Source organism: Bufo gargarizans, chromosome 7 (assembly GCF_014858855.1).
Source record: "Bufo gargarizans isolate SCDJY-AF-19 chromosome 7, ASM1485885v1, whole genome shotgun sequence".
NCBI classification, from domain to species: domain Eukaryota; kingdom Metazoa; phylum Chordata; class Amphibia; order Anura; family Bufonidae; genus Bufo; species Bufo gargarizans.
In genome coordinates, this window is record NC_058086.1 from 70,459,178 (window position 1) to 70,486,739 (window position 27,562).

General features: G+C 40.5%; 1 protein-coding gene across 1 annotated transcript in view; it reads left to right on the forward strand.

Moving 5' to 3' along the window:
- Positions 1 to 26,882, forward strand: part of SLC6A11 (solute carrier family 6 member 11) — a 244,648-nt gene extending 217,766 nt beyond the window's left edge. Inside the window, exons 9-14 of the mRNA XM_044301059.1 lie at positions 14,463 to 14,575; positions 16,331 to 16,468; positions 18,504 to 18,606; positions 19,888 to 19,988; positions 20,344 to 20,514; positions 26,730 to 26,882. Coding sequence (XP_044156994.1) covers positions 14,463 to 14,575; positions 16,331 to 16,468; positions 18,504 to 18,606; positions 19,888 to 19,988; positions 20,344 to 20,514; positions 26,730 to 26,882 — 779 coding nt within the window. The remainder of the gene's footprint in view (positions 1 to 14,462; positions 14,576 to 16,330; positions 16,469 to 18,503; positions 18,607 to 19,887; positions 19,989 to 20,343; positions 20,515 to 26,729) is intronic.
- Positions 26,883 to 27,562: the final 680 nt, after the last annotated feature.

Here is a 27,562-nt window from a genome sequence, read left to right on the forward strand (position 1 = left end):
ATAGAATTTTTAATACTTGGGTGTGAAAATGAAAAATATATTTTTTTTATTTTTACAAGAAAATTGTGCTTTAGGCCTAAACCTTCTTTTTCACAAAAGATAACAGGAGAATATCCCACATAATTTGCTACCCACTTTCTCCTGATTACAGTAACACCCCAACTGTGGTCGTAAACTGTTATTCGGGGATTCAGGGCTCAGAAGGGAGGTAACGGCATCTGGGTTTTCTAACATAGAATTTTCTATCAGGGTTTTAAAAAATTATAACTTTTTTATTTTTTGTTGAATGAGCTGCATGAGGGCTTATTTTGTGTGGGAGCTGAAGTTTTTATTGGCACCATTTTGGCATATATTTGGCTTTCTGGTTGCTTTTTATAAAAAAAATTGGGAGGTGAAGTCATTATGAACGCAACAATACCAAATATGTCTATTTTTTTAACGTTTTACACAATAATTTTAGGGAAAAAAATCATGTTTTTGTGTTGGCATTTTCTTAGAGTCATATTATATATATTTTTTTGGGCTAGTCTCTTGTGAGGGCTTGTTTTTTGCGGGACGAGGTGACGTTATTAACACTACAATTTTAGGGTACATACGACTTTTTGATTGATTGATTGATATTATGTTTTTTGTGAGGTGACTAGAAATAAATCTGTTTTGCATAATTTTTATTTGTTTCTTTTAGGGCTCATTCACACGACCGTGGTTTGGTTCGGCATCCGAGCCGCATTTTTTGCGGCTTGGGTGCACATATATTCATTTCAATAGGGCCGCAAAAGATGCAGACAGCACTCCGTGTGCTGTCTGCATCCGTTGCTCCGTTCCGTGGCCTCTAAAAAATTATAGATCATGTCCTATTCTTGTACATTTTGCAGACAAGAATGGGCCGTCTATTCCGTTTCACAAATTGCAGAAGGCACACGGGCGGCATCCGTGTTTTGCGGATCTGCAATTTGCAGACTGCAAAACACAGCACAGTCGTGTGAATGAGCCCTTACACCATTCACTTGATGGAGTAGATCATGTGATAGTTTTGTAGAGCCAATTGTTACGGATGCGGCAATAGCAAATATGTCTATTTGTTATTTATTTGTGTACGTTTTACACAATAAGAGCAATTTTAGAAAAAAATAATGTTTTTGTGTTGCAATTTTCCTAGAGCCATATTTTTTTAAATTTTTCTGGCTATGGTCTTTTGTGGGGGCAAATTTTTTGCAGGTTAAGGTGAGATTTTTATTGCTACCATTTTGGAGTACATACGACTTTTTGATTGATTAATATTATGTTTTTTGGGAGATGGACTAACAAAAAAAATCTGTTTTGGGGTAATGTTTATTTAGATTTTTACGGCGTTCACCTGATGGGGTAGATAATATGATATTATTATAGAGCTAGTAGCTGCGGATGCGGTGATACTAAATATGTCTATTAGTGTTAATTGAGCACCAAAGTGCTCGGGTGCTCGAGTAGAACACCTCGGGATGCTCTGAAGAGGGGAGGGTGTCTGGTTAACAAGAAAAGGTCTGAAATTGATAGAAACACCACTGAAATGGTTTGTGAACAGCATGGGGAGGATGTCTGGTTGCATCTTGGACTCCCGGATCGCTGCTGGGAACGATGTTGTCCGAGTAGTACGCCACTTTTACAGACTGGCAATAATAATATGCACAAAACCGAAGATAAAATTGATTTTAGAGGAAAAATTGTTAGGAAACATTCTTTCCTGTATATTTATTTGTATATAAAGTGCAAATGCTGCCAAAAATTACAAGGAAGAGGCACTTCAATACAACCTGTATATATATATATATATATATATATCACATAAAGGAGGGCCTAATTCACATTGTGGTACAATTGTTCAGGTAGTGGGACTTCTACACTCATAAAGCCTATGCACTAAGTGAAAGGGCTGCCAAAAATTACAAGCAACTGGCACTCCAATACACCCGTTATTACGCATAAAGGAGGGCATCATACACACCCTTGAAAAATTATGATTGCTGGCCTGCTGGTGACCCTCTAAAACATTAGGGGCGAGGGCCTGCTGCCGAGCTAACTCTCTAAAACATTAGAGGTGAGTGCCTGCTGCTGATCTAACCATCTAAAACATTAGGGGTGAGGGTCTGCTGCTAAGCTGACTCTCTAAAACATTAGGGGTGAGTGCCTGCTGCTGATCTGATCATCTAAAACATTATGAGCAAGGGCCTGCTGCCGAACTGACCGTGTTAAACATTATGGACGAAGGCCTGCTGCTGAGCTGACCATCTAATACTAATTGCAGTTGACTTATTGGCAACTGTGTCTCATCATCACCCACCTCATTAAACAGTAGATGCTGTTCCCCACCGTCATCTTCTTGTGATTGTGGATGCTCAAGAGTTTGGAAATCAGGGCACAATATGTCCTCATGTCCCTCTTCAAGCGGGCTTGGCGAGAGGCCCAAATAAAGGAATGGCGCTGAAAAGAGCCCCTCAGAATATCAGAATGTGAAATCACTAGTTTGCAAAGACTCTCCATGGTGGGAGGAAGAAGGATCAGGGCGAGGATTCTGTTGACCAGACTCTTGGCTACTGAGACTGGACTTTGTGGAAGACAGGGTGGTACTTAACCGACTGAAAGCATTATCTGCGGCAATCCAACCGACCACCTGCTTGCACTGGTGTGACTTCGAGAGTGGTGTCCTGCGCCGCCCTGCAAACTGGGACATGAAGCTTGGTATCGTGGATGAGTGTGTTTCTTGTGCTCTGCCAGCAGGCACATTTTCACTGCGCCCAGGGCTACAGCCTCTGCGTGCTCCATCAGTACCACGGCCACTTCCTTGTCCCTTACTGCTCGCCTTCATCATATTAAATGTTATATATGCTTGCAAGTATGTCACACGTACAGTAGCGCAGTTTTTTAAAGTGTATGCGCAAATAAATTACAGTCAATGTCACAGATATTTGGGATGCGGAAATGTTATACAGGAGAGGTACCACAGGTAATGGCACTGCTGTTATCAGCGACTAAGAGAAAATTTACAGTCAATGTCACAGATATTTGGGATACGGAAACATTATACAGGAGATGTAGCACAGGTAATGTAACTGAAGTATTTCAACAAGGGTCAGCCGGCACTCCGTTTGTAGGCGTGGTGCACGAGTCCAGGGCCGAAGTCCAAGTACAAGTGAAAGAAAAGACCGGCACTCACTTTATCTTCAAAGTTTTTCTCTTTATTCGCTACACATAAAATGTTCAGTGACGCGCGTTTCGGCTCTGCTGCGAGCCTTTCTCAAACCAATGGCATATAACAGAATCTCACAATATAGGTGATTTAAATAGACCGCCACAGCGGAAATGACATCATGTAGTCATGGTAATTTAGATAAACAAAATGGAGTAAAAAGAAAAAAAAGAAAGCAAAGGGGGAGAGAACAAAAGGAAACAGGAAAAAACCAAAGTAACAATTTAAATAATCAGATACACGTGAGAAGCAGCCCAATCGCAACAGCATCAATGAAAATGGTAGCAATTATAGATTCTTGTGCAATTCTCTAGATAATCATAGTAGCTTGCAATTCAGATGATGCGGTTGGGGGGTTCCTCACGTTTTCTGTAAAAATACAAGAAAACAAAGTATAAGCTTAACATACATATAAAGAAAACAAACATCTACAGGAAGCTATGGAGATCATACTCCCGGTTTAACCCCATGGGTTCCAGTGTCTGAAGTGTGTGAATCCAATAGGATTCACGCTTCTTTAACATTTTTAAACGATTACCGCCTCTTCGAGGTTGTTGTACCTGCTCAATGATTTGAAAGCGCAATTGCGCAATATTGTGCTTACAGCGGTCAAAATGGTGAGGGACTGGTAGGAGTAAATTGTTTTTTCTAATAGTGGACTTGTGCTTGGAGAAGCGGTCCTTCATTCGCATGGATGTTTCACCTATATATAACAGTCCACAAGGGCACTTGAGTAAATATATAATAAAACTGCTATTACATGTGAAAAGGCCTCGAACTGGAAAGCGCTTGCCTGTATGGGGATGCGTAAAATATTCCCCTTTAATTACACTTGAACAGTGTATACACCCTAGGCAAGGGAATGTGCCCTTTCTAGGAGTAGATAGAGTCTTCTGACGCTTCTCAGTTTGAGCACTGCCCACATCTGCCCTCACTACCATATCGCGGATGTTTTTATTACGTTTATAACACAATAATGGAGGATTTTTAAACTCCTCAATAGAGGGGTAAGCTCTGGACAAAATGTTCCAATGCTTAGAAAAAATAAAGCGACACCTGTTAACCCATGGGTGGAACTTAGTAACAAACGGTATACGTGACCCCCTGGACTCCTGTTTAGGGGTCAAGGAGGTGACCCTACTTCTCTCACTATCCAGCAGTGCTGTGGGATACCCTCTATTCTCAAATCTCATAGACATTTCATCAAGACGTTTTTCTTTCACTTCAGTATTGGAAACAATCCTACGTACCCTTTGAAATTGGGAATGGGGTAATGCTTTTTTTACTGTGGGAGGATGATAGCTTGAGAAATGGAGAAGAGAATTTTTGTCTGTATTTTTGATATACAAATCAGTCACAATTGACCCACCTGCACCCTTAATGACCAGGGTGTCCAAAAAATTAATCTCATGATCACTATAATGCAGAGTAAACTGCAGCTCGGGCCAAATTGAATTCAAAAAATCTGAAAAGGCACGAAGGGATCGAATGCCGCCCCGCCATACACAAAACACGTCATCGGCGAATCTTCGCCAAAAAATACAATGGATTTTAAACAGATCATTGATGTAAATATACTTGTCTTCAAACCATGACATGTATGAATTTGCATATGGCGGTGCGGCATTCGAGCCCATCGCGGTCCCACAGCACTGCTGGTAGTAGGTGTCCTGAAATAAAAAATAATTTTCAGTTAAAATAATTTCAAGAAGTTTCAGGAAAAATTCTTTAGCACCTTCACTGTGAGAGGAGAAGGATAGAAGCCACTCTACAGCCCGTATACCCTTCCAGTGAACAATAGAAGTGTACAGAGAACAAACATCGAAGGTTACTAATAAATCATCATCCTGTAACACCAGGGTCCCAACCTCACGCAAAAATTGATTCGTATCAAGCAGGAAAGACGGCATATTTTTGGTTAGGGGTGTCATAACCTTTTCAAGTAAAATAGCTGGTGGAGACAAAATAGAGTCAGTCAAGGCCACAATAGGCCGACCCGGTGGCTGAGACAAAGATTTGTGCACTTTGGGCAGTGTATAGAACACCGGTGTTACAGGATGATGATTAATCAGATATTCCCCCAATTTGGGGTCAATAATCTGCTAATCTTGCAGATTATTGACCCCAAATTGGGGGAATATCTGATTAATCATCATCCTGTAACACCGGTGTTCTATACACTGCCCAAAGTGCACAAATCTTTGTCTCAGCCACCGGGTCGGCCTATTGTGGCCTTGACTGACTCTATTTTGTCTCCACCAGCTATTTTACTTGAAAAGGTTATGACACCCCTAACCAAAAATATGCCGTCTTTCCTGCTTGATACGAATCAATTTTTGCGTGAGGTTGGGACCCTGGTGTTACAGGATGATGATTTATTAGTAACCTTCGATGTTTGTTCTCTGTACACTTCTATTGTTCACTGGAAGGGTATACGGGCTGTAGAGTGGCTTCTATCCTTCTCCTCTCACAGTGAAGGTGCTAAAGAATTTTTCCTGAAACTTCTTAAAATTATTTTAACTGAAAATTATTTTTTATTTCAGGTCACCTACTACCAGCAGTGCTGTGGGACCGCGATGGGCTTGAATGCCGCACCGCCATATGCAAATTCATACATGTCATGGTTTGAAGACAAGTATATTTACATCAATGATCTGTTTAAAATCCATTGTATTTTTTGGCGAAGATTCGCCGATGACGTGTTTTGTGTATGGCGGGGCGGCATTCGATCCCTTCGTGCCTTTTCAGATTTTTTGAATTCAATTTGGCCCGAGCTGCAGTTTACTCTGCATTATAGTGATCATAAGATTAATTTTTTGGACACCCTGGTCATTAAGGGTGCAGGTGGGTCAATTGTGACTGATTTGTATATCAAAAATACAGACAAAAATTCTCTTCTCCATTTCTCAAGCTATCATCCTCCCACAGTAAAAAAAGCATTACCCCATTCCCAATTTCAAAGGGTACGTAGGATTGTTTCCAATACTGAAGTGAAAGAAAAACGTCTTGATGAAATGTCTATGAGATTTGAGAATAGAGGGTATCCCACAGCACTGCTGGATAGTGAGAGAAGTAGGGTCACCTCCTTGACCCCTAAACAGGAGTCCAGGGGGTCACGTATACCGTTTGTTACTAAGTTCCACCCATGGGTTAACAGGTGTCGCTTTATTTTTTCTAAGCATTGGAACATTTTGTCCAGAGCTTACCCCTCTATTGAGGAGTTTAAAAATCCTCCATTATTGTGTTATAAACGTAATAAAAACATCCGCGATATGGTAGTGAGGGCAGATGTGGGCAGTGCTCAAACTGAGAAGCGTCAGAAGACTCTATCTACTCCTAGAAAGGGCACATTCCCTTGCCTAGGGTGTATACACTGTTCAAGTGTAATTAAAGGGGAATATTTTACGCATCCCCATACAGGCAAGCGCTTTCCAGTTCGAGGCCTTTTCACATGTAATAGCAGTTTTATTATATATTTACTCAAGTGCCCTTGTGGACTGTTATATATAGGTGAAACATCCATGCGAATGAAGGACCGCTTCTCCAAGCACAAGTCCACTATTAGAAAAAACAATTTACTCCTACCAGTCCCTCACCATTTTGACCGCTGTAAGCACAATATTGCGCAATTGCGCTTTCAAATCATTGAGCAGGTACAACAACCTCGAAGAGGCGGTAATCGTTTAAAAATGTTAAAGAAGCGTGAATCCTATTGGATTCACACACTTCAGACACTGGAACCCATGGGGTTAAACCGGGAGTATGATCTCCATAGCTTCCTGTAGATGTTTGTTTTCTTTATATGTATGTTAAGCTTATACTTTGTTTTCTTGTATTTTTACAGAAAACGTGAGGAACCCCCCAACCGCATCATCTGAATTGCAAGCTACTATGATTATCTAGAGAATTGCACAAGAATCTATAATTGCTACCATTTTCATTGATGCTGTTGCGATTGGGCTGCTTCTCACGTGTATCTGATTATTTAAATTGTTACTTTGGTTTTTTCCTGTTTCCTTTTGTTCTCTCCCCCTTTGCTTTCTTTTTTTTCTTTTTACTCCATTTTGTTTATCTAAATTACCATGACTACATGATGTCATTTCCGCTGTGGCGGTCTATTTAAATCACCTATATTGTGAGATTCTGTTATATGCCATTGGTTTGAGAAAGGCTCGCAGCAGAGCCGAAACGCGCGTCACTGAACATTTTATGTGTGGCGAATAAAGAGAAAAACTTTGAAGGTAATGTAACTGTCCGCAGCATCTACAGAAAAAGTGCACTGGATGTCACAGATATTTTTAGGATGCGCAAACTTTATAAAGGAGATGTAGCACAGGTAATGTAACTGTCCGCAGCAGACACAGTCTACGGAAAAAGTACACTGGATTTCACAGATATTTTTATTATGCGCACACATTAAACAGGAGATGTAGTGCAGCTAATGTCGCTGTCTGCAGCGGCCAAACAATTGCAAGGTATTTAGCACAGTTTGCGCTAAAAATATATATTGCTGCCAGAAACAATAGTCCTTAAAAGGACTTTTGGGTCTCTAACACCAACCCTGCCTAACAAAAAAATAAAATTGAATTCCCTACTCTATCTGTCCCTCCTACAGCACAGCTCTCCCTGACTAAGACTGAGCCGAACCACGTGTCATCGGGTGCTTTATAGCACCCGATGACTTGTTCCGGCCAGCCAATCACTGTAATGCCAGTAACCAACATGTCTACGGCATTACAGTGAGTGGCAGTACTTACCTACATATTTATTAGCTGCGTAGCCACTCAAAAATGTGCAGGGAGGAGATTCGAGCATCGCGCTCGAGCACACGCGGTATTCGGCCGAACACCGCGAAGTGTCATGCATCGCGATGCTTGAGCTGAACCGGTGTTCGGCCGAGCATGCTCGCTCAACACTAACGTCTATTTAATTTTTTTTCTTCTATTTTTAAATTTTTTTAAATAACGGATTTCGGGGGAAATGTAGTTTTTTAAATGTGTAACTTTTTTTTTTCAAAACACTTTATTTAAAAAAAATATTTTTTGACACTTTGTGTACTCCATAAGGTCATGCAAGACCTCTGAGGGACATTTAACTTCATTTTCTTTTAACTATTGATTTCTCCTGTAACTGTGGCTGACATATTAGCCCCAGTTACAGTGGAAATACACCCCCCAGAGAGGCTGTACAGCATAATACAGCACTTTACAGCCTCAGTGCAGGGCTGATCGAGGTCTGTGGAAGACCCAACAGCTCCTGCACACCCCTGGCCCCGGCAGTCACATGATCACCAGTCTGAGACAGGAACAGCGATCTAGAAGGCAGGGACACCCAGGAATGGTCCCTGCCTTCTCTCTGGGGTGCCCTGTTCAGAAACGTCCGATCAGGGATAAACCCAACCGCCCAGGACGTTTATAGTCAATGGGCAGTCGGGAAGTGGTTAATATAGGAGCATCAGGTTCTTATGGAGCTTTCCAGCAGTTGCAGGTGCCCTCCTCAACTCAACTGTGTCAATGTCCTCACAGTTGAATATTGTGGCGGAGGTGGCAGTATTTTGTGATGCACTGTGATATTTGGTTCTGCTGGGGCAGTATTTTGTGCTGCACTATGGTATTGCAGGCAAATCTTCTGCTGTCCCATCTTCCGTCAATCTGGACCAGCCCACCGCATGTTCAGGCTTACTAATGCAATTTTAGAAGCCAAAGTCAGGAAGGGATCATAAAAGGCAAGAAAGTATTAAGGACAGATAGGACTGTTTTCTGTTTCCTAAAATGCATAAGAAACCTGAACATGTGGGCATACCCTAAGGCCTCTTTCACGTTTTGGCTCCGGATGCGTCCCGGGTGCATTGCAGCATGGAATGTGTTTTGCAAGTGCGTGATAAAAAACTGAATGTGTTACCCAGACCCGAACTTCTTCACTGAAGTTCAGGTTTGGGTTCAATGTTGTGTAGATTGTATTATTTTCCCTTATAACATGGTTATAAGGGAAAATAATAGCATTCTTAATACAGAATGCTTACTAAAATAGGCTGGAGGGGTTAAAAAAATAATTAACCACTTCAGCCCCGCTAGGTGAAACCCCCTTCATGACCAGGCCACTTTTTACACTTCGGCACTACACTACTTTCACCGTTTATCGCTCAGGTCATGCAACTTACCACCCAAATGAATTTTACCTCCTTTTCTTCTCACTAATGGAGCTTTCATTTGGTGGTATTTTATTGCTGCTGACATTTTTACTTTTTTTGTTATTAATCAAAATGTAACGATTTTTTTGCAAAAAAATGACATTTTTCACTTTCAGCTGTGAAATTTTGCAAAAAAAACGACATCCATATATACATTTTTCGCTAAATTTATAGTTCTACATGTCTTTGATAAAAAAAAAATGTTTGGGCAAAAAAAAAATGGTTTGGGTAAAAGTTATAGCATTTACAAACTATGGTACAAAAATGTGAATTTCCGCTTTTTGAAACGGCTCTGATTTTCTGAGCACCTGTCATGTTTCCTGAGGTTCTACAATGCCCAAACAGTAGAAAAACCCCACAAATGACCCCATTTCGGAAAGTAGACACCCTAAGGTATTCGCTGATGGGCATAGTGAGTTCATAGAACTTTTTATTTTTTGTCACAAGTTAGCGGAAAATGATGATGATTTTTTTATTTTTTTTTTTTTCTTACAAAGTCTCATATTCCACTAACTTGCGACAAAAAATAAAAAATTCTAGGAACTCACCATGCCCCTCACAGAATACCTTGGGGTGTCTTCTTTCCAAAATGGGGTCACTTGTGGGGTAGTTATACTGCCCTGGCAATTTAGGGGCCCAAATGTGTGAGAAGAACTTTGCAATCAAAATGTGTAAGAAATGACCGGTGAAATCCGAAAGGTGCACTTTGGAATATGCGCCCCTTTGCCCACCTTGGCAGCAACAAAGTGTCACACATGTGGTATCGCCGTACTCAGGAGAAGTTGGGGAATGTGTTTTGGGGTGTCATTTTACATATACCCATGCTGGGTGAGAGAAATATCTTGGCAAAAGACAACTTTTCCCATTTTTTTATACAAAGTTGGCATTTGACCAAGATATTTTTCTCACCCAGCATGGGTATATGTAAAATGACACCCCAATACACATTGCCCAACTTCTCCTGAGTACGGCGATACCAGATGTGTCACACTTTTTTGCTGCCAAGGTGGGCAAAGGGGCACATATTCCAAAGTGCACCTTTCGGATTTTGCAGGGCATTTTTTACACATTTTGATTGCAAAGTTCTTCTCACACATTTGGGCCCCTAAATTGCCAGGGCAGTATAACTACGCCACAAGTGACCCCATTTTGGAAAGAAGACACCCCAAGGTATTCCGTGAGGGGCATGGCGAGTTCCTAGAATTTTTTATTTTTTGTTGCAAGTTAGTGGAATATGAGACTTTGTAAGGAAAAAAGAAAAAAAAAAGAAAAATCATCATTTTCCGCTAAATTGTGACAAAAAATAAAAAATTCTAGGAACTCGCCGTGCCCCCCACGGAATACCTTGGGGTGTCTTCTTTCCAAAATGGGGTCACTTGTGGCGTAGTTATACTGCCCTGGCAATTTAGGGGCCCAAATGTGTAAGAAGTACCTTGAAATCAAAATGTGTAAAAAATGGCCTGCGAAATCTGAAAGGTGCCCCTTTGCCCACCTTGGCTGCAAAAAAGTGTCACACATCTGGTATCGCCGTACTCAGGAGAAGTTGGGGAATGTGTTTTGGGGGGTCATTTTACATATACCCATGCTGGGTGAGAGAAATATCTTGGCAAAAGACAACTTTTCCCATTTTTTTTATACAAAGTTGGCATTTGACCAAGATATTTCTCTCACCCAGCATGGGTATATGTAAAATGACACCCCAAAACACATTGCCCAACTTCTCCTGAGTACGGCGATACCAGATGTGTGACACTTTTTTGCAGCCTAGATGCGCAAAGGGGCCCAAATTCCTTTTAGGAGGGCATTTTTAGACATTTGGATCCCAGACTTCTTCTCACACTTTCGGGCCCCTAAAAAGCCAGGGCAGTATAAATACCCCACATGTGACCCCACTTTGGAAAGAAGACACCCCGAGGTATTCAATGAGGGGCCTGGCGAGTTCCTAGAATTTTTATTTTTTTGCATAAGTTAGCGGATATTGATTTTTTTTGTTTTTTTTCTCACAAAGTCTCACTTTCCGCTAACTTAGGACAAAAATTTAAATCTTTCATGGACTCAATATGCCCCTCACGGAATACCTTGGGGTGTCTTCTTTCCGAAATGGGGTCACATGTGGGGTATTTATACTGCCCTGGCTTTTTAGGGGCCCTAAAGCGTGAGAAGTCTGGAATATAAATGTCTAAAAATGTTTACGCATTTGGATTCCGTGAGGGGTACGGTGCGTCCATGTGAGATTTTATTTTTTGACACAAGTTAGTGGAATATGAGACTTAGTAAGAAAAAACTAAAACAAAAACAAACAAAAAATTTCCGCTAACTTGTGCCCAAAAAAATGGCTGAATGGAGCCTTACCAGGGGGGGAGTGATCAATGACAGGGGGGTGATCACCCATATAGACTCCCTGATCACCCCCCTGTCATTGATCACCCCCCCTGTAAGGCTCCATTCAGACATCCGCATGATTTTTTACGGATCCATGGAAACATGGATCGGATCCACAGAACGCATGCGGACGTCTGAATGGAGCCTTACAGGGGGGTTAGCAATGACAGGGGGTGATCAGGGTAATCACCCCCCTGTCACTGATCACCCCCCCAGTAAGGCTCCGTTCAGACGTCCGCATGATTTTTACGGATCCATGGATACATGGATCGGATCCACAGAACGCATGCGGACGTCTGAATGGAGCCTTACAGGGGGGTTATCAATGACAGGGGGTGATCAGGGTAATCACCCCCCTGTCACTGATCACCCCCCCTGTAAGGCTCCATTCAGACATCCACATGATTTTTTACGGATCCATGGATACATGGATCGGATCCACAAAACGCATGTGGACGTCTGAATGGAGCCTTACAGGGGGGTTATCAATGACAGGGGGTGATCAGGGTAATCAGGGTGATCACCCCCCTGTCACTGATCACCCCCCTGTAAGGCTCCATTCAGACATCCGCATGATTTTTTACGGATCCATGGATACATGGATCGGATCCACAGAACGCATGCGGACATCTGAATGGAGCCTTACAGGGGGGTTATCAATGACAGGGGGTGATCAGGGTAATCAGGGTGATCACCCCCCTGTCACTGATCACCCCCCCTGTAAGGCTCCATTCAGACGTCCGCATGATTTTTTACGGATCCATGGATACATGGATCGGATCCACAGAACGCATGCGGACGTCTGAATGGAGCCTTACAGGGGGGTTATCAATGACAGGGGGTGATCAGGGTAATCAGGGTGATCACCCCCCTGTCACTGATCACCCCCCCTGTAAGGCTCCATTCAGACATCCGCATGATTTTTACGGATCCATGGATACATGGATCGGATCCGTAAAAATCATGCGGACGTCTGAATGGAGCCTGACAGGGGGGTGATCAATGACAGGGGGTGATCAGGGAGTGTATATGGGTGATCACCCCCCTGTAAGGCTCCATTCAGACGTCCGCATGATTTTTACGGATCCATGGATACATGGATCAGATCCGTAAAAATCATGCGGACGTCTGAATGGAGCCTGACAGGGCGGTGATCAATGACAGGGGGTGATCAGGGAGTGTATATGGGTGATCACCCGCCTGTCATTGATCACCCCCCTGTAAGGCTCCATTCAGACGTCCGCATGATTTTTACGGATCCATGGATACATGGATCGGATCCGTAAAAATCATGCGGACGTCTGAACGGAGCCTGACAGGGGGGTGATCAATGACAGGGCGGTGATCAATGACAGGGGGGTGATCAGGGAGTTTATATGGGGTGATCAGGGGTTTATAAGGGGTTAATAAGTGACCGGGGGGGGGGGGTGTAGTGTGGTGTTTGGTGGGACTGTACTGACCTACCTGAGTCCTCTGGTGGTCGATCCTAACAAAAGGGACCACCAGAGGACCAGGTAGGAGGTATATTAGACGCTGTTATGAAAACAGCGTCTAATATACCTGTTAGGGGTTAAAAAATTCGGATCTCCAGCCTGCCAGCGAGCGATCGCCGCTGGCAGGCTGGAGATCCACTCGCTTACCTTCTGTTCCTGTGAGCGCGCGCGCCTGTGTGCGCGCGTTCACAGGAAATCTCGCGTCTCGCGAGATGACGCGCCGATGCGTCCAGGAGGAATAAATCAACCACCTCCCGGACGCATCGGCGCGTTAGGCGGTCGGGAGGTGGTTAAACTCACCTTAATCCACTTGTTCACGCAGCCCGGCTTCTCCTCTGTCTTCTTTCTTCAGGACCTGGGTAAAGGACCTTTGATGACATAACTGCGCTCATCACATGGTCCATCACATGATCCATCACCTGATCCATCATGTGATGATTGCAGTGACGTCACCACAGGTAATTTTCCTCCTGCACAGCAAAGAAGAAGGAAGAAGAAAAGCCAGGCTGCACGAACAAGTGGATTAAGGTTAAATTATTTTTTTATTTTATTTTTTTTTAACCCCTCCAGCCCTATTTTAGTAAGCATTCTGTATTAAGAATGCTATTATTTTCCCTTATAACCATAATTTTCACGCAGCCCAATTCATTTCTGTGGGGCCTGCGTTGCGTGAAAAATGCACAACTGATGCGTGAAAATAACTGCTCATGTGCACAGCCGCAAAGAAGTGAATGGGTCCGGATTCAGTGCAGGTGCAATGCGTTCACCTCACGCATTGCACCTGCGTGGAAATCTCGCCCATCTGAAAGAGGCCTAAGGCTCTGCAAGGCCCATGCATCACCATATTATGACTTTGTCTGTTGACCACAGAGTTTATCTTTACACCTAATCCATAAGAATGCTAATTGGCCGAGGCAGCCCAAATGGCCCTTCCCTGCTCCATCTGGCACTCCATCTGGAACTGTAAATGCAGTCATATTACTTTCTGACTGTTTTTGACATTCAACCAGTTGACTTGTTAAGTGCTCAACATATGTCCACACCACTAGTACTACACCAGGACACTCTTATTCCTCTTCCCACTCCCTGCTCTGGGAAAAAGTTCACCATGTGTGTATATCTTTTTGTCAATAAACTCTTATTATTACCAAGCACTATTTTATTTTTTTAGGTCCTGGTCTAGCTTTCATCGCATACCCAAAAGCTGTCACCATGATGCCTTTGGCCCCTCTGTGGGCAGCCTTGTTTTTCATGATGCTTATATTCCTCGGACTTGATAGTCAGGTAAGAATCAGGTTACAAAACGCCTAAGAATGTAATTCAAATGTAAAATGACTTATAAATACAGGTAACTTACAAAAGTAAATTGCCCTGAGTTTTTTTTCAAATATTCAAGCATTCTCTATTAAAAGAAGCTCTATTGGAACTTGCGTAAAAAAGGGATTTTCCGGCTGCTTAATATTGAAGACCTATCCTCAGGATAGGTCATCAATATCACATTGGCAGGGGTCCCAGCACTGTAGCCTCCTTGCAGCTTACCTAGCACAGGGAAGTTCAAGGCTTAGTGGCTGTACTTGCTATTGCTGCTCAGGCCCATTCACTTGAGCTGTACCTAGGCCATATGACCAATCAATGTGACATCACAAGCCTAGAAAGACACGCTCAGTGAAGCTTTTAATTATCTTTGGTGATATAGACAAGCAAACAGTAAAACAAATGTTTTCTGATATACCCTGATTGTTTTTTACTGCTTTCTGCATTTATTTTTCTACTGCATACAAACTGTTCTGATGTGAACCTGGCCTAACATAAAGTGATGACTATCTGGGGACCATTTAGTTTCTGATTTTGCTCCAGTCCCCGAACCAAAAGCCCAAAGACATTGTATAACATAGAATACATTTTGCCACCTAATAATTAAATGTAAATCTGTAGATGAGAATTCATGTTTTTGTCCTTTTTTTTAATAAAATTTGAAGCTATTTATTTTTTACTTTTAAAAACATGCCAGGGGGGTAGGGGGAGCCATATTAGAGAGACACACTTTCTGTCTGTATTGTCTGTGTAGACAGTCCAGCAGAGTATCTGTGCTTTATGGCAGTTGTAATAAATAAAAGTCAATCCTAGCTTATCTATATTATGATATATCTGTCATCAAAGGGTTTATCAAGCCTAGAAGCCAACTTAACTCTAGTCCCTAATGTGTGGTAAATAAAAAATAAAAAAAGCGCTCCCCTGTCCACAGTCCATCCATTCCAGTACATAGTTTCCTTCCTGTCCCCACTGGACTGGAAGTGGTTTAATCCAGTGACTGCTATGGCCAATTACCACCCTCAGCGGTTACATGTCTAGAACAGCACATCATTAGCAGTGATGTGCTTTTCTAGAAGATGGAACCAAGCCATTTCAGGTCCAACAGGGACCTAAAACAGTTGAGAAGGGTTCCACAGAACTTGAACAGTGGGACTCTAGATAGATACAAGCATAGGTTTTGCCATCTAGACCTGACAAGTTCTTCAAATCATATACGTTCTAATAATAATGAGATGACTCTGCTCATTCCGTCCTATTCTATAAAGCAACGCTGTGTCCGCTCAAAAGGCCAGTATAAATATTGAAAGTTTTCACTTTTTTTTGTTATATGGATAGGCCATAAAGGGGTTGGGTATTTATATTGATAACCTATCCTCCCGACATCCAGAACCCCGCCAATCAGCTGTTTGTCGAGGAGGCAGCTCTCCATGCGAGCACCGCTTCCTGGTCATTACACTATGTGTCGTCACCTCTGGAGTGTGTACTTGTCATTACATTGCACTTCCGAGATAAAGTGAAGTTTAATGAACAGGAAACCGCACTTGCATGGAGCGTTCCCTCATTTTCAAACAGCTTATTGGCGGAGTATTGGGTGTCGGACCCCACCGATCAGATATTGATGAACTATCCTGAGGATAGGTCATCAATATAAATCACTGCATAACCCCTTCAAATAACTTAAAAAAACACCACCAATGTTGAACATATTTTAAAATATTCTTGCAGTTTGTTTGTGTGGAAAGTTTGGTCACTGCAGTGGTGGACATGTATCCAAAGATTTTCCGAAGAGGATACCGTAGAGAATTACTAATCTTAGCACTTTCCATTGTATCCTATTTTCTTGGGCTCATCATGTTAACTGAGGTAAGATAACCTATTTATAATGATAACTATTTTTGAGTATTATTGTGGTCATTACTATTTTATTAGATAAAATAAATACATAGATATTTGCAGTTATAGTGGCTTCTAGTCTAGTCTAGTCATCAACTAGAGATGGTAGAATTGATTTGTTAAGTTTGAGATTCACAAGGAGTCATAGAGATTTGTATTCTGGATAATCAAGTAAGAAATCAGTTATGATCTCAAGGTAAATGCTTAATGGAGTTGTACCATTTGGGACATTGCTGGTGTATCACCAGGATACAGAACAGTGTTTATTAGGTCAAGAATCATTACATGAAATTTGGGACTTCTGAAAATAGCCAATGACATATCCAACAATACGCCATCAATCTCAGATGGGCCACCCCTTTAAATTTAATTGAATTGTTTTATGTAACTTTTATATCTAAACTGTAAAATTAGAAACACAAATCTAATAGTTACATTTATAGTTTAAAGGGGTTGTCCAGGATTGGGAAGATTGGAGTATGTGTACAACAATGCCCTAAATGTTACAATGGTGCCTGTCCTACCTTTACCCGACATTTCTAATGCCCAGTTTTCAAATCTCCAACTCCTAGCCGGAAGTGCTGTGTTTCCAAGACTCGGTGACGTACCGGGTCCCTTTCTGCTGAGTGAAGCCTCTTTTTCCGCTTCCCAGGGAGCCCGGTGACATCACCCTCAGCCACATGAATTATTCAAAGTGCCTGGATGGGCGGTAACAAGGCGGCAACCAACCGCGCTAAGCCATGCCCATCCGGTCCGGTGACGTCACCGGGCAGGGCGCTTTATTATGAATGAAAGAGGCAGAGCACTGAATATTAATTAGGGGGCGGAGTCACGGCTGAGATGAAACCACGTGATGCCGCGCTGTGCTGGGAACCACAGTGCAGTGCGGCAGGAAGGTAGGAAAAAATAAACATAGGTGTAAACAAAGCGTGGTGTGGCCGTATGAGCCATATAGAAATAGTGAAAATACTTAAAAACATATAGGGTTGCCTTGATTCAGCTGTTAATAGGGAGTACACAAAAAAAAAAAAAAGAAATTTGATCCCGGACAACCCCTTTAACTATATTAACTATGTAACTATGTTTCTATCAAATTTGTGTTTCTAATTAAAATTATATTTAAAGTGGTGGCATATTGTTAGATATGCCATTGGCTATTTTCAGAACCTCCACAGTGAATGCAGAGGAAGCACAGTGTGCTCTACTTCACTTTAGGGGCCCCTTTCTGGAGATAGGAGTGGGTGTCAGAAGTGGTACCCACACTTATCTGACATTGATATCTAGTGATATGTCATCAATGTCCCAGATAGGACAATCCCTATAAGTAGTAGTCAGTTGCCACAAGTTTCTAACTTTATTCTATGAAGTGCAGGTAATGGTTATACTCGGTATTCTCAAGATATGATAGAGGCCATTCTTTAGGTTGCAAACAGAGAGCCCTGCAGGATATTTGCATTACTCTGAGCAATCATTTTGCACACTGGAATGAAACAGACGTTTAACTATATATAATTATTATGTACTGTAATTTTTTATTCTAGTAGTAATAGCCCATTATTAAAGGGATTTGCCTTTTTAGTGCTAATGTTAACCAATATGTGCATGTATCACTTACTAATGCATCATTTTAATACTTTCGTACCGACTTGCTATATTGGTTAAGCTCCTCCTGTTCACCCACTGCTCCTGTCCATAAGATGGCTGGTTATTCTGATTTCATGTCAGATATTGAGAAAAACATGCATACAGTATGTGTCTTTTTATATAGTGTATGTAAAATTCTGGTTTCAACTGTTCATCTGATGGATGTCATTGGTCAGACATCCGTTGGACATCCACCACTCAAAGGCTAGAATATTAATATATGTATTTGTTTAACTCTTTTTTTTAACTGGTTGTCTGTGACTATCTGCCATCTGTCAGCCATATGTTTGTATGTAGTAGCATTGTTTAAAATGCTTAGGTCTTCTATAATGCTAGAACTCTTCCACTGTTTTTCTTCTAGGGGGGAATGTATGTATTTCAACTTTTTGACTCGTATGCTGCTAGTGGAATGTGTCTTCTGTTCGTTGCAGTGTTTGAATGTATCTGCATAGGTTGGGTTTATGGTAAGTTGTTTTATTTATTATTAATTTCACAAAATGTAGTTTGAAATGTCCTAATTATTTATGAATACTCCAGAACTTAAGGTTCTGAAAATGTGGGTTGTGTAGGTAGAAAACGGTGGGATTTTATCTTTTTGATTATTATTTTTAAATTAATATGTGAAAATTATAAGGAACAGTCATAAAAAAAAACATAAAAGAATTAGTTCTTGACTTAATCTACCGTAGCGCATACTGGCTCAAAGGTTTAAAATAATACCTTTGGGCCACAATGTAAAATCGATAGCACCCCACATCAACAATTATACATAATTTATAAGATGTTTTTCTTTTATGAGGTAGACGGATTCCTTGGGTTCTCTCAGGCTTCAAGCCTTTTAATTTTCCTGCTTTAGGTTCCATACACAATGTGGCATTGTAACCAATATTGTCATGCTTAGTGTTACAAGACAGAAAAAAGGTGGACAAACCAATCAGAGCTCAGATTTAAGTACTAAAACAAAGGGAAAGGAGAAATGGTTCATTAAGCTAGGAAAACCAAATAACAAATGGAAATACAAAACTGAAGAATATTACTTGCCTTCAGTTGTTGTGTTTAAATAGCCATAACACTAGTGTAGACATGAAAAGCAAATCCCTGGTGGCAGCACCAAAAAGCTTCCTTTGGACCACGTAGTTGAGGAGAACAACAGAAGTGTATATGGATCAGCAATCAATAAAGGTTTTTGAGGGTAATCTACCCGCTTGAGAAGGTTTCAGAAGACTCAAGTCCTGATTAAAAAAAATAATATTTTCAATATCTTATTTAGTGACTAAATATTACAGGATTGTATTAACCCCTTCTTCAGTTCAATCTTGTTGGCACAATCCCAAAATGTGTGGTTACTAGTAACTATGATAGGAAAACATATTCTGGTCCAGAGTCTTATGAAACCAATTTGAGCTGGTTGAATGTCCTAAAAAAACATTATTGATTACTGATTTATATGCACTTCTGTTGTTCTCATCAACTACATGGTCCAAAGAAGTCTGGTGCTTCCACAAGTAATATATGCTTCATAGTAGCCTACTTAATGACAACATTTGAAGGTGTGCAATATTATTTTGTATCTCCTCTAGATATATAGATTTACAACCTTAGAAGAGCTTGCTTCTACCTGTTCTGTTAATGAAAGCTGAGCTCTGATTGGTTTATTAGGGCAACAATATCATTTTTTTTCTTTCAGACACTTTAGATTCATGAGGCTTAGTGTTCTGCTTTAATATCATTGTGTTTGTTTGTAGGAAGCAATCGATTTTATGACAATATCGAAGACATGATTGGACACCGTCCGTTTTTCTTAATTAAATGGTGTTGGATGATTTTCACTCCTGGGATTTGTGCTGTAAGTTTAATAATGTAGTTTGCTAAAATACAGATGCAGCAGCCTTTAGGTTAAAGCAGTTTTCCCACAAAGAACATTTATCTTTATCCAGAGGATAGGAGATAAATATCTGATTGTGGACGTCAACTGCTTGGACCTCCAACAATCACGAGAATCCAGACACAAATGCAGCAATAGTGTGCACAAGTGAAGATGCTGTATTTTCAGAATGAACAGAAAATGATGGGCTGGTATCATACATGGTACATATAGTGTGTTCATACTATTTCCATTAATGACCATAAAAGTTCATATAAAAAGTCAAACTTCCACGTAAAGCGTTTTAAAATATATTGTGTTTCTTCTTTTATTGCAGAGCATTTTCATATTTTTCTTGGTGAAGTACAAACCTCTAAAGTACAATAATGTATACACCTACCCACCGTGGGGTTATGGTATAGGGTGGATGATGGCTCTGTCATCCATGGTCTGTATTCCATTGTGGATAATAGTAAAGGTTTGGAAAACTGAAGGAACCTTATCTGAGGTAAAACTTCAAGACTGTCTTATTAGATGCTAATTTCTAGGAATATTATTATCTAAGAGATCATATATTTCATGGTGTCTTCATATATAGAGTAGTCAATGTTATTTTACTACCAAAAGTTTTGGCTTACTGTATGTATGATAAAGGTGCCTCATTTAACTACATGTAATCAGTAAAACAAATGCTCCCACACTGACATAATGGAACATTACAAAAAACGGAGCAAGGAACTAAGGTTTGATAGATTTTTCTTGTGTATTGTTGACTTGATTTTAACTAGTCCTCCAACTACAGCAGACAGGGTCTCATTCTAACTCATATTTACAGTTTTCCTTCTTTACTGTTCATCCCCATTTAAGCATATGCATCATGGACAATGCTACTAAAGGTGTGTCCTATGCAATGCATGTGTGCCTTGAAGAGCCATTCGAGGGTGAATACATTTGCACTAGATGCAATCATGTTGCATATTTGGATGCCCAGATCTTGGATCTAAATAAGCAGCTTGAAATACTTAGGGGCATTGCAGACCTGGAGAGAGGCTTAGACCTCAATGTGCAGGCACTGACTTGGGTCAGTGAAATAGAGGTGGGAGGAGGAGGGCAAGATCAGGACTATCAGGTCAGCAGTTGGGTTAATGTAGGAAGAAGCGGTAGAGGGAAAAGTGCCAAGGAGGCTAGTCCTGAGCTGGAACACCCTAGTAAATATGCCTGTTTGGCTGATTTTAGAGATAATAGCCCAGGGCCAGCAACACTGCAGCAGGGTGTTTCTCCTAGCAACCAGGAGGATGCCCCCTGCAGGAAGGATGGGAAAAGGAGTGCAGCAAAGGTTAGACAGATGCTAATGGTAGGGGACTCTATTATTAGGAGGACAGACAGGGTCATCTGTCGCCTAGACTGTGATTGCCGAACAGTGTGTTGTATTCTGGGTGCTCGGGTTCGGCATATTGCGGATTGGATTTACAGATTGCTGGGTGGGACTGGGGGAGACCCGGCAGTCATGGTACACATTGGCACCAATGACAAAGTCAGGGGGAGATGGAAGGTCCTGAAAAATGATTTTTAGGAAACTAGGAGAGAAGCTCAAGTCCAGGACCTCCAAGGTAGTGTTTTCAGAAATACTACCAGTGCCACGAGTGTCACCGGAGAGACAACAAGAGCTTAGGGAGATAAATAAGTGGCTCAGAAGCTGATTTAGGAAGGAAGGGTTTGGGTTCATGGAGAACTGGGCTAACTTCTCTGTTTGTTACAGGCTCTACAGTAGGGATGGGCTGCACCTTAATGGGGAGAGTGCAACTGCCCTGGAGGAAAAATGGTTACATTTAGTGGGGTCTGGGGTTAGTGAGGAAAGTAGGGAGAAGACTGGGCAGAACTATACACTGATGAAAAAAAAGAACGTCTGGTAACAAGAACCTATTACATACAAACATCAACCAAGTTAACCCAACAATCCTAGATATTGACTTTATAGGAAATAGTCATTTAAAATGTATTTTGACAAATGCCAGAAGTCTAGCTATATAAATGGGGGATCTGGAGGCTATAGTACTAGAAGAACACATAGATTTAGTTGGTATGGCTGAGACATGGTTGGATTCTTCGCATGACTGGGCTTTAAATATTGAGGGTTTTACACTATTTAGGAAAGACGGGGTAAATAAAAAAGGTTTGTGGCATGTTCCTGTATATGAGGAGTCATCAGAAGATGAGTGTGAAAGAGGCAATTGTGGGTGAGAATGGTGAGGATGTGGAAACCTTATGGGTGGAAATTCAAAGGGATATAAACACTGAAAAAATAATACTTGGTGTAATTTATAGACCCCCTAACATCACAGAGGAGATAGAAACACAACTGTATAACCAAATAGAGCGGGCTGCACAGGCTGGTACAGTGGTCATAATGGGAGATTTTTACTTCCCAGGCATAGACTGGGGTCATGACAAAGGGGAGAAAATTCCTCAATTTGCTGCAGGGCCACTTTATGGACCAGTATGTAAAAGTTACCACTAGAGACAATGCTCTGTTGAATCTGGCAATTTCTAATGATGCAGAGCTTGTCGGAAATGTTACTGTTCGAGAAACACTAGGTAATAGTGACCACAATATAATTATATTCCCCCTAAACTATAAGAAGCAAACTCTGTCAGGAAGAGCAAAGACACTGAATTTTAAAAAGGCTAATTTCCCTGGGGTTGAGGGCAGCATTTCATGGCAAAGACTAGGAGCAGCTACTGTCACATAATAATACTAAGCATAAATGAGTGAGCTTTAAATCCACATTGAGTAATTGCACAACATTTTTTATTCCTTTAGGTAACACGTATAAACAGCTAAAATTAAATCCCCCATGGCTTACAGCTACTGTAAAAGGGGCAATAAAAGACAAAAAAAGAGCATTTAAAAAATACAAATCTGAGGGGTCACGTGAAGTTGTTTGAAGATTACAAAGAGCTTAATAAAATCTGTAAAAAGGAGATAAAATTAGCAAAAATACAAAACGAACAGCAGGTGGCAAAAGAGAGCAAAACAAATCTCAAAAAATTATTTAAATATATAAATGCTAAAAACCAAGGTCTCCTAAATAATGGTAGGGGGGGGGGGGGTTAGTCACTGAAGATAAGGAAAAGGCAGAGTTACTAAATGTTTTTTTAGCTCTATATATACAAAACAAGAGAAAGGAGCTGATATCTGTGGTGCTGGGGCTGTTAGTACATCCAGTAATATACTCAATTGGCTAACTGTAGATATGGTTAAATAAGGTAAATGTGAACAAGGCTCCAGGTCCAGATGGATTTCACCTAAGAGTGCTTAAAGAGCTCAGTTCAGTCATTGCTGTGCCCCTGTTATAATTTTTAAAGATTCTCTAACTTCTGTTGTGGGAAAAATGTTTGAAGGACTCTTAAGGGACTATATACAGGAGTATGTGACTGTTAATAATATTATAAGTTATAACCAACATGGGTTTACCAAGGACAGAAGTTGTCAGATTAACCCAATTTGTTTTTATGAGGAGGTGAGTAGTAGCCTGGACAGAGGGGCGTTTGTGGATGTATTGTTTCTGGATTTTGCAAAGGCTTTTGATACTGTCCCTCATAGACGTTTAATAGGTAAAGTAAGGTCTATAGGCTTGGAAAGTATAGTTTGTAATCTGATTTAAAACTGGCTGAAGGACCGTGTCCAGAGAGTTGTGGTCAAGGATTCCTATTCAGAATGGTCCCGGGTTATAAGTGGTCTAACCCAGGGTTCAGTGCTGGGCCCTAATGATATCGAGGACGGGATTAATAGCACCATTTCTATTTTTGCAGATAACACTAAACTATGTAGTACTATGCAGTCTATGGAAGATGTCCATAAACTACAAGCTGACTTGAACACTCTGAGTAATTGGGCATTAACTTGGCAAATGAGGTTCAATGTGGATAAATGTAAAGTTATGCATTTTGGTATTAATAATCTCCGTGCTTCATATGTCCGACTGAGAGAGTCACTTATAGAGAAGGATTTGGGTGTCCTTGTAGATTGTAGATTAAATAACAGCATACAATGTCAATAAGCTGCTTCTAAGGCCACCAGGATATTGTCATGCATTAAACGAGGCATGGACTCGCGGGGCAGGGATGTAATATTACCACTTTACAAAGCGTTGGTGCGGCCTCATCTGGAATATGCAGTTCAGTTCTGGGCACCAGTCCACAGAAAGGACGCAATACAGCTGGAAAAAGTACAGAGGAGAGCGACTAAACTGATAAGGGGCATGGAGGGTCTTAGTTATGAAGAAAGATTAAAATAATTGAATTTATTTAGTCTTAAGAAGAGATGTCTAAGAGGGGACATGATTAACCTATACAAATATATAGATGGGCCATGCTAAAAATACGGTGAAAAACTTTTCAATGTAAAATGCCCTCAAAAGACACCAGGGGGCACTGCCTCCGACTGGAGAAGAAAAAGTTCAGTCTCCAGAAGCAACAAAGCTTCTTTACTGTAAGAACGGTGAAGCTATGGAATAGACTTCCTCAGGACGTGGTCACAGCAGGAACAGTGGACAGTTTTAAAAAGTGTTTAGATCAATTCTTAAAAGTAAACAACATTACTGCTTATAAAAACGTGTAGAAGTCTCACTTCCTTCTGGAATTCACATCCCCACCTATCCCTTGGTTGAACTTGATAAACTTATGTCTTTTTTCAACCGTATCAACTATGGAACTATGTAATTTAATGACTTTCCATGTTTTTGGTAGAATAATGTTTCTGATCATCATATTTTTCTTCCCAATAAGGTGGTATGTCTTAAAGGTTTCATTCTAATAATATTAGATTACTACTCCTTTGTCTTCTCTATTCTCTCTTGGCAGTTAAGCAACTAACTAGTGACAAACTTTTCCTTACTCCTTTCAAACATTTTTGAGTTAAAAGGGTGTAAAAAAATGAAAAAACTTGGGGAATCTTTTTCTGAATGCCTCTTATTAAAGGTGTTTAATAGTTTGCTATCAGCATCTTTAAATCAGTTAATCTATATGGCCTCATGTACAGGGACTGTTTTTTTGGTCAGTGTCCAATTCACAATTTTGGCTGATTGCACACAGACCCATTCATTTCCATGGGTTCGCCAAAAAACAGCCAGTATACAGATGTCATCCATGTGCCATCCATATTTGTGTGGCTAGGCTACAAATTATAGATCTGATCCTATTCTTGTCCATTCTGCGCACAAGAATAGACTTTTTACAGTTAGTCCTGCGAAAATTTCCAGATACACACGGACCACATCCATATTTTGCTGATCCGCAATTCGAGGACAACAAAACGGATATGTTTGTGTGCAGGAGGCCTATATCTGTGTCTGTTTAAATTTAAAAGATCTGAAAAACAGGAACAATTATTGTTCATAATGGCATTAATGATCTCTGATTCCATGATATATGGCTGATTTATCAAACTGGTTGTCCCTTTAAGACAAATTATCCCCAAAATATGGGGCTGCCAGATGCAGATGAGCACTTTTGCTTGGCTATCTCCAACAGTCCCATAGAGTTGAATGAAGTGGTGGACATATATATTCATGTCTTCAATTCCATTTAAATGGGGAGCAATGATAAACATTCTCGTGATAGACAGGTTTCCAAAAGTTGGATTCCCACCAATCAGACACTTATCCCCTATACAAAAGGGGATGAGTTGCTTAAAGGGGCAACCCCTTTAAACCCTCAAGATCCATTTGATCAATTTGTTGGATCCATCATATTTTTCCGTTTGACTTATTATGGGTCCATTAGGCTGCATTCAGAAAAGAAGTAATGCAAGTGTGGACAGAAACCTACCTGCTAGACAGCCAACCCCTCTATCTTTATGTTTGCAGTTTTGTCTGTGGTATAGGCTATGGACTTCTTTATCCTGATTATTTTTTATACTTTCTAAATAGTCTTCATAAAAAATGTCCTACCATTTTACTTCTGCAGTTTTTTCACCAAGACAGTAGTGCTTCTAAATCTAATGTAAATCCATCAAAGCACTGTTTCTTTTTCTGCTGGCCCTCTCTACTCTCTCCCTTCTTTCCTCCAGTGTTAGAGATATCAGAGGGGGTTGTCTACTGCAGATCTGAGAGCGGAGAGGCGAAAAGGGGAAAGCATCCAAGGAGAGCAACTCTAACAGGCTGTAGATAGAAAGGGAGGCAAACATAGGCATTTTTTAGAAGACAGCAGCATCCTGGACACACAGATCCGAAAGTTGGAGAAGGCTGGATGTAATCTGAATATCAGGGGTCTGAAAATAAAGCAAGGCATTTGAAGTGCAGCCTGAAACTTTGCTCAACTTTTTTTTTCTCAAGGCAACCAGTATTATACAGTATGTAAAAGTAATATTTATTTGTCAAAACTGTCCGTAGTTTTAAATAACTGGCAATTACTAGAGGAGGTTAGGTTTATGATGAGAATGCCTATAATTCAACAATTCAATGAAATAGAGGTTATGGTTTTGTTTTAACCTGAATATTTTACTGATATCCAACTACGTGAGCTCCAAATCAAGTGACTACCTTCACTCAACCACAGAGCTAAGTAATACAATTTTAGCTGCCTGCAATCCCTATTGGGGGAGGGGAGTAAGAGCTTGTTTTTTATTGCGTACAATGGGATTATAAATTAATATGTAGTAAGCAGTACAATTTGCACAATTTTTTAGGTATCAATGTTAACAAAGTAAATTTTGTCTTACAGAGATTTAAATATTTAATATTACCCAGCCCAGACTTAAAAATGAGAGGAAAGCTTGGAACTGCCGCCTGTACAAATGCCGTAAACGACTGTGACGCCAAGCTTAAAGGTGATGGAACCATATCGGCCATTACAGAAAAAGAAACACACTTCTAAGGGATATTTTATTTGACAATTGATGTTTTGTAAAATAAGAATATGAAAAGAATATTATTTCACTGAATCGATAGAGGCTCACCTGTTTCGCACAAACTTTAACATGTTTAATTTCAAAGTGTACATTGTATAATGTTTAAAGTGATTTTTTAATTCTATAAGTGACTGATTATAAAACAGTATTGTATTGTTTTTTTAGTGCCAAGTTTATGTAATGTTGTGATACTGGTCCATGTTTTATAGAGCTATAGGCTCATGTATAGTGTGTTGTAAAATTTTTATACTTGGATTTTATGAAGCATGGTGTTTCTATAGGGTATACTTCTAATCTAATGTACACAGTTATGACCATTCCAGCTGGTAATGTAGGTCTATGAAGGAACTTACTATTATGTATTACTGGTTCTGTGCGCACTCTCCTTTTCCGTGACCTATCCATGTAGTGGCCCCATAGTTTTACCCTTCTTTCTTTTTGCCAAGGGAAAAAGACACTTAATTGCTAATATCTGGTGAGTTGTATTGTATGTTTCTATGTGACTGAGCGTTTTTTGCCTTTTTGTATAATATCACTAAAGAAACTACTAAGTGAATATCTTAAATACATTTCCTGTCAATGCCTTCTGGACTTCTCCACATTGGCCTTTAAGTATATTTGGGATTGGAAGAATTTATTCTGGGAT